Source organism: Gopherus flavomarginatus, chromosome 1, assembly GCF_025201925.1.
Source record: "Gopherus flavomarginatus isolate rGopFla2 chromosome 1, rGopFla2.mat.asm, whole genome shotgun sequence".
Lineage (NCBI taxonomy): Eukaryota > Metazoa > Chordata > Testudines > Testudinidae > Gopherus > Gopherus flavomarginatus.
Genome location: NC_066617.1, coordinates 146246926 through 146261407, shown reverse-complemented (window position 1 = coordinate 146261407; position 14482 = coordinate 146246926). Strand labels below are relative to the sequence as shown.

General features: G+C 45.7%; 1 protein-coding gene across 1 annotated transcript in view; it reads right to left on the bottom strand.

The window, feature by feature from the left end:
- Positions 1–3961: 3961 nt before the first annotated feature.
- The window catches only part of LOC127042980 (scavenger receptor cysteine-rich type 1 protein M130-like), a 54996-nt gene continuing 44475 nt past the window's right edge, over positions 3962–14482 (bottom strand). The window contains exons 14-17 of the mRNA XM_050936602.1: positions 9161–9232; positions 6662–6751; positions 5703–5855; positions 3962–4393 (exon numbers count right to left, since the gene is read on the bottom strand). Of these exons, the coding sequence (XP_050792559.1) occupies positions 4275–4393; positions 5703–5855; positions 6662–6751; positions 9161–9232 (434 nt within the window). The 3' untranslated portion in view covers positions 3962–4274. The remainder of the gene's footprint in view (positions 4394–5702; positions 5856–6661; positions 6752–9160; positions 9233–14482) is intronic.

Below are 14482 nucleotides of genomic sequence, written 5' to 3'. Positions count from 1 at the left end.
TGTACTTAGTTTTACTGCTTAATTTCCTCCATATAGCGAAGTTACCCACTTCTCTGTGGCTCAACTCCTCACCTGTACACTGGGGATAGTGATATTTATGTGACTCATAGGGTTGTTGTGAGGGAAAACTGATGAATGTCTGGGAGAAGCTCCAATATTACAGTGATGGTGGCTGTATGAGTACCTAGATTGTTCAGTTGCTCGATATTGTGAAACTCTGCCAGGATGCTTATTTACTTGTGTATACATCTGTTGAGGGTGTAGCAAGGTGGTCCCCTGCTCCTGCTCCTGCTCCTGCTCCTGCCTTGAAGGGCTTAAAGCAGTTCAGGAGAGGGCTATGGCTGGGCAAGAAGCCTGGGCTGATTGGGGAAAGTAGGCTCAGCTGTGGCCATGCCCCAATCAGGCCCAGCTGGCCCCTATAAGAGGCTGTGAGCCAGAAGCCCAAGGAGTCTCTCAGTGTTTGTAGAGGGAGATGGGCCTGGCTGCAGGGAGCTAGAGACAGGGTATCTGAGTGGAGTAGGGCTGGGGAAAGGCAGTGGAGCTGGGGAACTCTAGCCTGGAAAGCCCCAGGCTGTGGCCTAGCATTGGGCTAATAGGTACTGGGGGTTGCAGAGGGCAGCCAAGGGGTAGGCCAAGGCAGCAGGTCCAAACCCTCCTTGCTAGTGATGAGTAGGCTGATACTGCAGTCTGCCCCAGTGCGTGGGGCTGGATGATGACTGGCAGTAGCCTTATACTGAGGTGAGCTGGGAATACTGTGTGAGGGTTCCCTGAGGAGAGGAGACCTTAAGACTGAGGGGTTACTGCCAGGGGGCAGCACCCCAGGTTAAAGGGGCACTAGGGTCCAGGGAGGGACACAGGAGCCAGAGGACAGGTGGATCACTGGCCTGTAGAGGGCGCTCTGGAGCTGGAATGAGCTAATTCCCCGAAGTCACCAGCAGGAGGTGCCACAGGGGTAAGTCGAATTGTCTACAAGGGGGTGTGTACCTTGATGGGTTATCTCACAAGAGAGATTCATATTTGACTTTCAAGGCTTAGAAAGGACCATTACGATCATCTAATCTGACTTCTTGAATAACACAGAATTCTGACATCAAGCCCATAATTTCTGGTCCAACTAAAGCATATCTTTTCGGAAAGCAAGTTGCAATTTTTTCCAATGGAATTTTTTTTCCATCAGAAAATGCTTATTTCACAAAATGAAAACACTTTGAAGGAAGTATTGATTTTGTGAACATTTCTGAGAGGAAATTTATTCAAATATTTCATTTTACTTTTTTTACTTTTAAATTGCAATATCACACCACACAACATATCATATCCACAGTCACACATGGACACCCAATACAATCCTTTACCACACATCATCCGCAACATACATACACCACACCATCACATACAACACCCCTGTTATAAACAGATAGCTAAGGGTTAATGTTTTTTTACCTGTAAAGGGGTAACAACAGTAACCTGAAACACCTGACCAGAGGACCAACTTGGGAACATAGAAAGCCAGGAGATAGAAAAATCACTCTCAGAGCGAGAGGGTCAGACCCAAGACAAAGAACAAAGAACTCACACCCAAAACTTCCCTCCACCCAGATATGAAAAAGTCTTGTTTCCTGATTGGTCCTCTGGTCAGGTGTTTAGGTTACTGTTGTTACCCCTTTACAGGTAAAAGAACATTAACCCTTAGCTATCTGTTTATGGGTATGTCTACATCTACAATTTTGCAGCGCTGGTTGTTACAGCTGTATTAGTACAGCTGTATAGGGCCAGCGCTGCAGAGTGGCCACACTTACAGCAACCAGCGCTGCAAGTGGTGTTAGATGTGGCCACACTGCAGCGCTGTTGGGCGGCTTCAAGGGGGATTCGGGGAACGCGAGAGCAAACCGGGGAAGGAGACCAGCTTCGCCGCGGTTTGCTCTCGCGTTCCCCGAACCCCCCTGCAAACTGCAGGGAAGGAGAGCTGCTTGCACGGGGGTTCGGGGAACGCGAGAGCAAACCGCAGGGAAGGAGACCAGCTTCCCCGCGGTTTGCTCTCGCGTTCCCCGAACCCCCCTGCAAACCGCAGGGAAGGAGACCTGCTTGCTCGGGGGTTCGGGGAACGCGAGAGCAAACCGCAGGGAAGGAGAACTGCTTGCTCGGGGGTTCGGGGAACGCGAGAGCAAACCGCAGGGAAGGAGACCAGCTTTCCCGCGGTTTGCTCTCGCTTTCCCTGAACCCCCCTGCAAACCGCTGGGAAGGAGACCTGCTTGCTCGGGGGTTCGGGGAACGCGAGAGCAAACTGCAGGGAAGGAGACCTGCTTGAAGGAGAGGCTTCCTCAGGTATGCTGGGATACCTGCTTATTCCACGGAGGTCAAGAAAAGCGCTGGTAAATGTCTACACTTGATTACCAGTGCTGGATCACCAGCTCTGGATCCTCTACACCCGAGACAAAACGGGAGTACGGCCAGCGCTGCAAACAGGGAGTTGCAGCGCTGGTGATGCCCTGCAGATGTGTACACCTCCTAAGTTGCAGCGCTGTAACCCCCTCACCAGCGCTGCAACTTTGTGATGTAGACAAGCCCTGCCAACCCCACTATCACAACCCCATACAGAACACAGAACACAACACACCACACAGATACCATCACACACAACCACTATGTGCCACACCCACAATGCCATGCACCATGCAATGTAAGAGTGAACATGGTACAAAGATGCCTTCTTTAAGCAAAGGTGAGTGAATCTAACATTATCTAAAACAAAGCTTTTCAATCTTCTCTTAGAATATCATGTCTCAGTCCTTAACTTCAAGGTACTTAGGTCCAGGTCCACAGAGGTATTTAAGCTCCATTGAAATCAATGGACATTAGGGGGCTAAATGCCACTGAGGATCTGAGCCTTAGGATTTGGGCCTGTGACAAAGGAAAGAAAGATTGTCCCTCAGGCACAGTGGAGCTGTCTCCTGCCAGAGGAAGCTCATTTGTTCAGGAGACCATTTTCTTGCTGCTTGATTCAAGACTCTAGACCAGGGGTAGGCAACCTATGGCACACGTGCTGAAGGCGGCACATGAGCTGATTTTCAGTGGCACTCTCGCTGCCCGGGTCCTGGCCACTGGTCCAGGGGGCTCTGCATTTTAATTTAATTTTAAATGAAGCATCTTAAACATTTTAAAAACCTTATTTACTTTACATACAACAATAATTTAGTTATATATTGTAGACTTATAGAAAGAGGCCTTCTAAAAATGTTAAAATGTATTACTGGCATGTGAAACCTTAAATTAGAGTGACTAAATGAAGACTTGGCTCACCACTTCTGAAGGGTTGCCGACCCCTGCTCTAGACCCAACTCCCACAGGATCACAAATCACCTGAACCCTCTTTCTGTTTCACTTGAAAATGACCTCCTAAAACCTGCCTTCACTAATGTATGACCTGCTATGAGCTTACAATAAAACCACAAATAACTCTCCATAAGAATCCATATGCACTTTCTCCAGGGAGAAGGATGGAGAACGAACCACATGTGATGGAAGAAAAATTATGTCACTTAATGCACATCTTTAAAATGCTCTGGTGCCACAGTGCCACAGTGATGGGTGTAGTATCAGAATTTGTAGGGCAGAGAAGAGGTTAGGAGCCTCTTTTCACTAATTATGTATGTGCATGAGCGTATTAAGATACCTGTAAATAACCTCCCATTTATCCTCCTGGATTTCAGAGGAAAGTCTGGATTGGTGGTTAGGTCCTTCTCTGGTGTTAGGAATATTTTGTTTCTGGGTTTAACACTGTTACCACATCTCTGATAGAACATTCACTCTCAGTGCAGTGCCCCATGCTGGAGCCGGTGATACCAGAGAAGTGACATTTTAACATTATTACTTTTTGGTGATTCAGTCTTCATCTCTCTCTCTGTTGGTCCCCATGGAGCCACCCAACAGACTTCAAGAGAGAAACATCAGCCCTGGAACAGATCTTCAAAAAGGGTTTCATAAGAAAAAGCGAAAAAGAAAAGCAATGAAGAAATGTTAGGAACACAAAAGCAGGGAAGTTCCAGACTGTCTGATCAATGGGAAGTTACAGGGGACAATCACAACCCCTGTCTCAATCACACTTACATTTCTTGCATCTAAACAAACTGCAATAAAAAAAAAGCTGATTCAAGTAGTTCCCAGTCAGGGATTTTCTCTGATACCCCCATGGGTGAATGAACATTTGGGACAGGAAGAGTCTAACCATACAGCATCTACATCCTCACAGGATCTGAACCCAGCCGTTCTGATATTCATGTCCCAGAGATGCCATCATCAACATCATCATAACCCTGGTCATGAGGAGGTGGGGACAGGACGTCACTCTGAGCCCCAGACGCCCGTTCACTTCTTAGCGAGTGCAGACTCCAGCCTGAAAATAGCAAGGAGGTCACATTACAGTCAATGTATCCATTCTCTACCCATGTGCACTCACATAATGGATGGGCAACATACAGTATGGGCTGTGAATCAGCCCCCGCCCAGAGTTTCCCTGAGTGGGCCTCTGACATGTTTAATCCATTATCTCTTTCTGTTCTTCAAAGAAAACATGTGGGAGCAAATTCTCTCTGTGTTGAGACCTCCCTGGTGCAGGAGAAGTGTGGGGATGGCAGTGAGCAGACAGCTCCCTGATAGGCCGCTGGGAGCTGCTGTAACTCCTAACCGCTGGTATAGTCCCTAAAGGACCACATGTCAGCAGAGACCTGGTGACCAGAGTAGGGTGGGGGCCCTAGCCTGTGGGACATGCCTGGACCTCCTAGATCTCACCTGCCCACACAATGCTTGTTTGCCATTAAGACCAAAGAAATGCACATTTCATCTCTGGGCCCAGGCCTGATTCTATCCTAAAAGGGACATTTACATATAAAAGAGAGTGATCTTAAACCTGAAGCTGAGCCAGTAACCAACCCCACAGCAGGGTCCTGCTCTTCCCATTACCATTCAGAGCACTGACACCTGGTTTAGTGAAAGGAACTTTGGCCCTGATCCTGCCAATGGTCACATATAACTTTGCTGATTTGGACAGTCCCACTAAAGTCAGTGAGACCATTCATGTGAGTAGTGACAGATGAGATCTAGTGTTTGTAGGATCAAGGACCTTATCTAGGAAATCTTCGCTTTCTTGGTTTAAGTCCATTTAACTCTGCTTAGTAAAGGTCAGGGTGGGCATACATCTAACAGTTTACCAATGACTGTATTGCAGTGCACTGACAGTGACCTCTAGTGGCCAGTAAAGGCTCTTCCAGGTGAGTTGCTAACAAAAGATGTCCCAATACACAGGCCCAACAATCCCATTTGGAGTTCCAATCTAAAATGTGTCGGCTCACAAAGACCGGGAAAGGAGACTCTTTTCAGCCATTGCTTTGGCCAAGGTCACTTCCTTGCTGCATAACCCACATTCCCAACTGGAGACTGTTCCTGTGGATCAATCACCAGGAAACACAGACCTTTCCAGCATTGCCAACCTCAAGTGTTCAGAAATGAGGGGTCAGGCCTCAAATATCTTGAGTTTGGCCTACAAATAATGAGATTTAAACAATTTTTGGTGCATTTCTCAGTTTTGTTTTGTGGTTTCTGAGGCTCTAGGTTAAAATCCAGAAACTGAAACTTTTAGAAAAACAAATATCATGGGACTAATGAAAAAATTGTGACAATTGGCAACTTCGCATTTCCTCACTCACCAGTCTGATCATCTCTGTTCCTGTCTCTGTCCCCATGGTCCACAATGACTTCCTGGGCACTCAGTCCAGAAACAGGGTCATCTTCAGTGTTAGAAACTTCTCTGGCATCATCATAACCGTCCCATGGGGCACCTCCAGACCAGGCAGGGACCTCTGAATAGAGAAATAAACTATGTGTCAGGTGTAAAGAATGAGGGATTTATGTATATTATTTCTTATGAATGTAATATACACCTCAGTTTACCTGTTTGATATTATCCTGCCAGACTGCATAGAGTTAAGAGTGCAAGGGACTATTTCATCAAGCCCTGGCAACTGGAAGACATCTAACTTGTCTAAGTAACTTTTAACTTGTTCCCTATTTTAGCCTGTCATGCTACCTCATTTTCACTGGCATTTACTATGTTAGATGTTCATTTGCAACGAAACTTTTTGGTGAGAACTGAAACAAAAATGTAATTTAGCATTTCAGCCATTTCCGCATTTTCTGCCTCTCCCCCCACCCATTGAGTAACGAGCTACCCTGTCCTTGGTCTTCCTCTTGCTTCTAATGTAATTTTAGAATGTTTTCTTGTTACCCTTTATGTCTCTAGTTAGTTTAATCTCATTTTGAGCCTCGGACTTTCAAATTTTGCCCCTACATGCTTGTGTTATTTGAGGGGTGCTGTTAATTGTGGAATGCCCATCTATGGCTCCAACCAGACTAGCCTGGTTAATTCTTCCGAGCCCTAAGCTCAGGATCAGAGAGCAGACTAGAAAATGAAGGGGGGTGGAGCAGCAGTAACCATGGAGTAATGTTTTCAGGAGATGGATTCACTGCTCACATGCATCCGATGAAGTGGGTATTCACCCACAAAAGCTCATGCTCCAATACGTCTGTTAGTCTATAAGGTGCCATAAGACTCTTTGCTGCTTTTACAGATGCAGACTAAAACAGCTACCCCTCTGATACTGCTCACCTTGACCATCTGGAGTCTGGGGGATGTCGCTTGATTCAGGTTCCTCCACATTATTGTAATCCAACTGAGAACCACCAAGGAAAGATCCTTCTGGAACAGCAAACAGCACACTCAGCATCTTCTGAACATACTCATTTCCCCAGTAGGTTTTTAGTTTTCCCATTAAAGGCCTGTTGCCTTGGAGTTTGGGCTGTTTATCATGGAGTTTGTAGGAGAAGTAATGGGTTGAGCCAGGTTCAAAGTCATGGACAGTGTATGAAACAGGAATTTTGCCACCTTTAGCTCCTCATAAATAACAAGGGCCCAGCCCTGTCTCACTGTATACAACAGCAACATTGTCATGCCCTTCAACGGGATCAAGATCTGAGCTGGTGAGGCACTAACCCTGGACATATTGGAAGATAAAAGCTGACACACCAGACACAACAGCTGTGAATAAAACTGAACTCAATACAGACATGTTTTAAAGTCTCTACTCCTGGGTGAATTCTGTGCTCCTGCGAGAGTGCAGAAAAATAGCTCCCCTGAGATTCTCTTTACTTTCTGCAGAAAATGGTTTCTGTGGAAAAGCAATGAGAAACTGCACCAGTGTTCATTCACTTCTCCCCAGAAGAGTCCAGGGAGAGGTAAATCAGTTGTGGGGGGTGTCTGAGGATTCCACTGCAGACCAGGGATGTTAGTCAGAGCTGGATGGTGGGGAGAGGAGGAGGACAGATATGGAGTTCCACCTCCCTCTCCCCTACATGGAGCAGCTGGAGCTGGGTCAGATCAACCCCTGGAAACTTCCCCTGGCTACAGAAAACTCTGCACCATGGTGGGGTGTGGGGATTGGTGTGGGGGGTCTAAATGCAGGAAATGAAGCTTGGTGGGGTGGGGGAGATGAACAGATGGGGGGAATGGGAGGACAGGGGGAACAGCTCCCTGTACAGTGACCCTCCCTGCAACCACAACGCCCTCCAGAGTCCCTCCTGCATCAGGAAACCCTGTAACAGAACCCCCCCTCCAACCAAGCCTCTAAAACCAATTCCACACCCTCTCAAATCTCACCCCCTGCATCAGGAGTCCCCCTCACACAGACTTCACACAGAATCCCCCACAGAGCCCCCCTCTGCAGCCAAATCCCCACCCACTCCGAGCCTCATCCCCTGCATTGAGAGCTCATTGCTTCTTATCCTATCCACACCTGGACCCTCATCCCACTGAGGCCCAACCAGTTGCACCTGGAGCCCCCACCCACCAAGCCCCACTCCCCCATCACCCAGACCCCCATTTTGCTGAGCCCTAAACATCTTCATTGGGGCTCCCTTGCAGAGTCTCATTTCCCCTACACTCATAATCTCACACCGAGCCTCTGTGCACCCAGATCACACTGAGAACCCCCACCAAGCTTCCTGCACCCAGATTGCGCCACACAGAAATCTGGTACTCTTGAGGGAATTATTCACCAAAAAAACAAAAATTAAATTAAATTGTGCAAAGTTCGTATTTATTTCTCAAAATAACACAGTAACACAATAACAGTATAGTCACACCATTTTCAATTATTTTGGTAATTTATTTCAAAATACTTGTCAGCAAATAATGGTGTGATTATATTGTGTTATTTTGACAAAATATGCAGAATTTTGCAGAATTTTAAAATATTGTATGCAGAATTTTTAACTTTTTGGTGCAGAATTCCCTCAGGAGTAAGTCTCTTACTTTAAAAGGGGTAGATTTTGACTTGGGCTACATGCTCATGCTGGAGAGTCAGGGGTCTAAGATCATGGGACACAGATCAGGGACTGTTTAGTGATAGGTGCAGTGGCATATTATTGCCTAGGCCAACAAGGCCTAGGCCTAGGATGGCATATTGCAGGGGCGGAAAATTTGCTCGTGACCCCTCCCCAACTCCGCCCCTTCCCCAAATTCTCTGCCCGCCTCCTCCCCCAGGCGGCTGTGCTGCCCTTCTCCCCCCGCCCCCCCAAGCTTGCTGCGCGAAAGTCCTGGGAAGGAGGGAGAAGTGAGTAGTGGCGCACTTGGAGGAGGCAATGCAGAGGTGAGCTGGGGCCGGCGGACGTGGGGAGTAACCCGGGGGGGGCCAGGAACCGCTCCCCACCCCAGCTCACCTCCACCCCACCGCTGCCATCCCCCAAGCACACCACAGCTCCCTGTCTCCCCCCTCCCTACCAGGCTTACCATGGGGGAGCAGAGGTGAGCTGGGGGGGGAGGGGGTAGGCAGCAATTTTTTGAGGGCCTAGGGGTGGCAAATTTGTTAATCCGCTACTGGATAGGTGCCAGCTGTTAAATTCAGATTCTTACATGTCAAGTGAATATTTCTGTGTCCTATTCTCTGCAGTTTCTACCCTGGGGGAGGGCACCATGAGCCATGCAGAGAAAGGGTCAGGATTTGATCATACCTTTCCATTAAGAGTTTGGACATAAATCTTTGAAGTGGAAATTAAATTCCCCACCTAGATGTGGGTGTCTGTCTTTGTATTCACCCTCCTTCCTTGTTACCTTGTTCTGATGCAGGATCATTTTCCCCCTCACTATCCCCGGTGTAATACTGCAGCTTCGCCACTGAATCATCTGTAAAGGAGATTGGAGAGATGTAAATGGGATGTTATTACAGTGACAGCAAAACTGGCTGATGGACAATGCTTCCAGGTCTTGGAGCAGGATTTACGATCTTGGTATTTTGCTCCTTGTAGAGAAGATGCTGAATTCACAGCAACTGAAGCTGACTTTCCAAGAGAAATAGCCATTTTTTTGTGGTAAAAGTGACTTTGAAGTGGATAAAAACAGACTGGGAAGATGCTGGGAACAACCATATTGACCTCATGAGGTAAGGGAAGGACTGAGTGAGCCCTTTAACATGGTATCCTTGAGTGCTGTGGGTTTAATCTGAATCCTTCTCATTAACTGGGGAGCCTGTTTTCATTAACACTCAGGCTGTAAGAAACTGTTTAGGGAGGAATGTTTTTCTCCTTCTCCTGAATGTAGATACTTCATGGCCTGGTCCAGCAGAAAATCATGGCTGAGACTGCTGGTCTTTGGAAGGTCCAGACCTCCTCAGCCATGGACATGACTCCCGCTTTGTTAAGCAAGATACTTCCCCTCCCCTGCCTTGCTCCCAGAGTAGACCATGTCCCTCCCAGAGTCAAAGCTTATCATCTACTCCCGCCATTAGTAAATAGAAGAATATGGATCTCAGAGGTAGCCTCAAGGAGATGCACTGACTATGCTCAGAGAGCCTGACTATTAGGATATAGATATTCAGGCCTGTCTGCAAAGGCCTATACTTTAAGAATTTAGGTGTATTCTTATCACTTAGTTAGTTATAGAGGTATAAAAGAAAGAATCAAAATCACTGACAGTAATGGCCTTCTCTTACTGTGACAGGCTAAGGCCTTCAGCTAAGATGTAGTTGGCGGCCATAAGCTGGGAAGTTTATGGTCACTGACATAACCTTAGTCCCAGATTTGGACCTTAGCGTCCAAAATATGGGGGTTAGCATGAAAACCTCCAAGCTTAGTTACCAGCTTGGACCTGGTACTTGCTGCCACCACCCAAAAAATTAGAGTGTTTTGGGGCACTCTGGTCCCCCTGAAAAACCTTCCCTGGGGACCCCAAGACCCAAATCCCTTGAGTCTCACAACAAAGGGAGATAATCCTTTTTCCCTTCCCCCCTCCAGGTGCTCCTGGAGAGATACACAGACACAAGCTCTGTGAATCCAAACAGAGTGAATCTCCCTCTCTGTTCCCAATCCTGGAAACAAAAGTACTTTCCTATTCCCCCAGAGGGAATGCAAAATCAGGCTAGCAATCCAACACACAGATCTCCCCTGATTTCTTCCTCCCACCAATTCCCTGGTGAGTACAGACTCAATTTCCCTGAAGTAAAGAAAAACTCCAACAGGTCTTAAAAGAAAGCTTTATATAAAAAGAAAGAAAAATACATACAAATGTTCTCTCTGTATTAGATGATACAACACAGGGTCAATTGCTTAAAAGAATATTGAATAAACAGCCTTATTCAAAAAGAATACAAATCAAAGCACTCCAGCACTTATATTCATGCAAATACCAAAGAAAAGAAACCATAGAACTTACTATCTGATCTCTTTGTCCTTACACTTAGAAACAGAAGACTAGAAAGTAGAACTAATTCTCCAAAGCTCAGAGAAAGCAGGCAGACAGACACAAAGACTTAGACACAAACTTCCCTCCACCCAAAGTTGAAAAAATCTGGTTTCCTGATTGGTCCTCTGGTCAGGTGCTTCAGGTGAAAGAGACATTAACCCTTAGCTATCTGTTTATGACAGTCACATCTTCACATTCCAAACTGGTCACATTGAAATAAGGTGCTATTGGGCTGTTAGGAATACAATCCTGCTCTGATATTTCTATCACCTCCAGAGAAAGAGAAGAGCCTAGAAGAAGTAAAAGGAAACTTAGTTTGATAGCATCCTATCTGGCAAGAAATCACTTATCAATAGACACAGCTGGAAAATCCTTATGTCTACATAGATGTAGCTGTGAAATCCTCACTTCTGTATTGTTTTGTGTGTTTATTTGCATGGTCTCTGTCTGGTTCTGTGATTGTTTCTGTCTCCTGTATAATTAATTTTGTTGGGTGTAAACCAATGACGGTGGTGGAATATAATTGGTTAAATAACCATGTTATAATATGTTAGGATTGGTTAGTTAAATTTCAGTAAAATGATTGGTTAAGGTATAGCTAAGCAAAACTCAGCTTTCACTATATAGTCTGCAGTCAATCAGGAAGCGGGGGGGAGAATGGGAACAGGGACTGTGGATGGGGGAATTGGGATCATGTTTTGCTAAAGGGAGAAATGAGAACAGGGGCTGGGAACAGAAACAGGGATACAAACAAGGCTTTGTAGTGTCAAAGCTGGGAAGGGGAACACTAAGGAAGGAAACGGAAATCATGCCTGCTGGGAGTTCACCCCAATAAACATCGAATTGTTTGTGCCTTTGGACTTCGAGTATTGTTTCTCTCGGTTCATGCGAGAAGGACCAGGGAAGTGAGAGGGTGAAGGAATAAGCTCCCTAACATATTGGTGCCGTGACTCGGATGCATCGCATGAGATAGGTGAGTGGCAGCCTGTAAGTCCCCCTCCCCAACAGTCCGTGCAGCTGCTTGGAGGGGGTATAGTGAACTCTCGTGATGGTAGTTGTGGGTTCTGGCAAGCCAGGGTAAAGGATTTTTTGGATAAATGGATAAGGAAGAACCAGGGCCCATACCAGGGGCAGGGGTGAGCCTGGGATGAGATTAAAAAGGAAATGGAGGAAGTGTTAGGGGACCCAGAGGAATGGGGGGGTGGCTGAGGAACCCACCCTCCTCTGATACATGGGTAGTGGAAGAAGGTCCCTGCACATGGGGACTGGATGCCTTCCAGGGAAAGGAGGCAGTTCAGTCCACTTGTGAGAGGTTTGAAGTAAGGGCAGCAGTATGGGAAGCTGCCAGTAATCTTTCAAGTTTGGTGCTGTTTCAGCAGGGGCTGCTGAAGTTTTGTAAATTAGTTAGGGTAGTTAAAGATGATTTGGCACAACAGAGTTAAGAGTCAGAGGCACAGTTAACAGACCACCTTTAGAGACAGGAGCTAGGACTTGGTCCTGGGCAAGTGAAGGGAAAAAGAAAAGGTTTCAATGTGGAAAACGGCAGGGTTTGCAGGAGCAGGTAACAACTCCGTCTTCTCTCAGAGCCAGGATGAGAACCTGGGGGTAAGGGTTCCCAGCTGTTTCAAGCTGGGGAGCCTACTCTTGGTTCAGAGCTAACTATATCCTTTTCTTCCTTTCCTCCTCCTTTCCCTCAGTTTACTTATTTTGTTGCTGGTAGTCTGTACTTTAAACAGACCTAACAGGCTTAATTGGTTTCTTTCCACCTCTTCCCCTTATTCTCCCCCTGCCTTTCCACACTTTTGTTTTTCTGAAGTTTTAATGGAGGGTACTTTGAATACTTATGTGAAATGTTTTTGGGTTTGTTTGTTTGTTTTCTGTTTTGTTTGGGACAAAGGATGACAGAGGTCTGCTGTATTCCACTGGAATATTTGGAGTAAAAGATCCATGGGCAACCACGGAGACAAATGTTTTACTGCCTTTTGAACAATCTCAAGGTAAAAATAGCACAGGTTAAGGCAGCTGTGTGACAATAATTGTACTTGGTGGCTAAGTTGTTAAAGACAAAGTGCACTACCTTAAAGAACTAAATGTAGGAGTAAGTGATTTTAAAAAAGTAAGTTATAAATTACAGATATCTGTTGCAAAAAGTGATAGTACATGGTTTCAAGGAAAGTAAACATTTGGGAGTTGTGAAAATGGTACAGGTAACAGTTGTGAATGTGTTAAAGGTAACAGTCGTGATGTTACAAGAAAAAAGTTTTTGGTTTAATAATAGAACCCAGTTATATAAATGTAACTGTATGTGCAGCTCTGTGCAGTCACATTGCATGGAAGCTTGGTAATTAAATTATACCGGGGGTTAGGTAGAGTGGCCACTATCACCACTATGCTTCTGTCCCCAGAAGCCTTTACAGCTATTTTGAGGGAAAATGGGCCCTTTTCCCCTAGAAATGGTCTATAAGGGACTGCTGCAGGCAGCAAGTGGAGGATTAATCTAATCAAAATTATTTAATTATTGGGTAATGTAATCAAAATCACTAAAGGAATGTCAGGGGTTTCTATTGGAACTTAACCTGACTGCCCCTGGCTGTCTCTGGTTGTACAAGATGGGAGTGTAATCGGGGTACAGTTGTGTAACAAAAGTAATCACAGTGCAAGGGATGTTAGACAATATAGAATTGTGTGTTCATAAGAAAAGGAAAAGGGGAGCAATGATGGGAACACTGAGCCTTGGGGTCGCTCTGGGACATGGGACTGTCACTTTGGGGGTGCATGAAAACTCTGGGCATGGGGGGGCAGTCACACCTTGTGTAAAATTAATATGGCTAATATAATGGAGGTTAAACTTTCCCAGGACATGTGCAGTATATATTGGAGAAGGGGTAAAATAAATGCAAACAAAATATGGTACTTAATTAAAATCCTGTTAGGGCTCCAAAAGGAGCCATAGTAGATTGTGCTTTCTTTTTCAGATCTTTGGAGCAGTGTTTTGGAGCAGGAGATAAAAGTGAAAAGTAATGAGAACTCTAGTGGAAGTGGAATGTATCCCTTTTAAGACAGTCTCTGAGCTGCTGATATCTTTGGATCCAGAGGCAAGCCAAGAAAGACTCTGTGTGGATGCAAATTACCTAGCTGACAGGGGAAGGGGGAAACTGCCCTTTGCAGCACAAAGAACCTGAAAATACACCTGGTCAGGAAACAAGTTACTAGAACTCAGATTATGGCCCTCCAGAAAAAGGAAGGTGAAAAAACAAGTCAAGCCTGAAAAATAAAGGGAACAGGTTAACCCTAACGAGTGTGTGTACAGAGTAAAAATCTGAAGCTGTCTCTCAGCTATTACCTGAGAGTAAACGTAAAGCTTGGTACAGCAGAGAAACTATTGCAAATCTGGTCTGTTGTACAAGAGGGGAAACTGAGGCACATCATCTCATAAATTTCATAAATGACCAGTGAGTGGAGTAATTCACTAGCCTGACTATAGAACAAAATAAGGACAGCCTGGAGGTAATTCTTCTGTTTTTCCTGCAATTAGCAAGGAAATTTGTAAAAGGAATTGGTATTATTATTAAGCAATAATCTGTCTCCACCATGGGGGTGGAAATTGTTTCTTTTGTTTTTCAGACACTCTACAAGCAAGCTGGCGCCAGCGGAAGAATAACCCAGAATACCATAGATCTATGTTTTGTGGTGTTT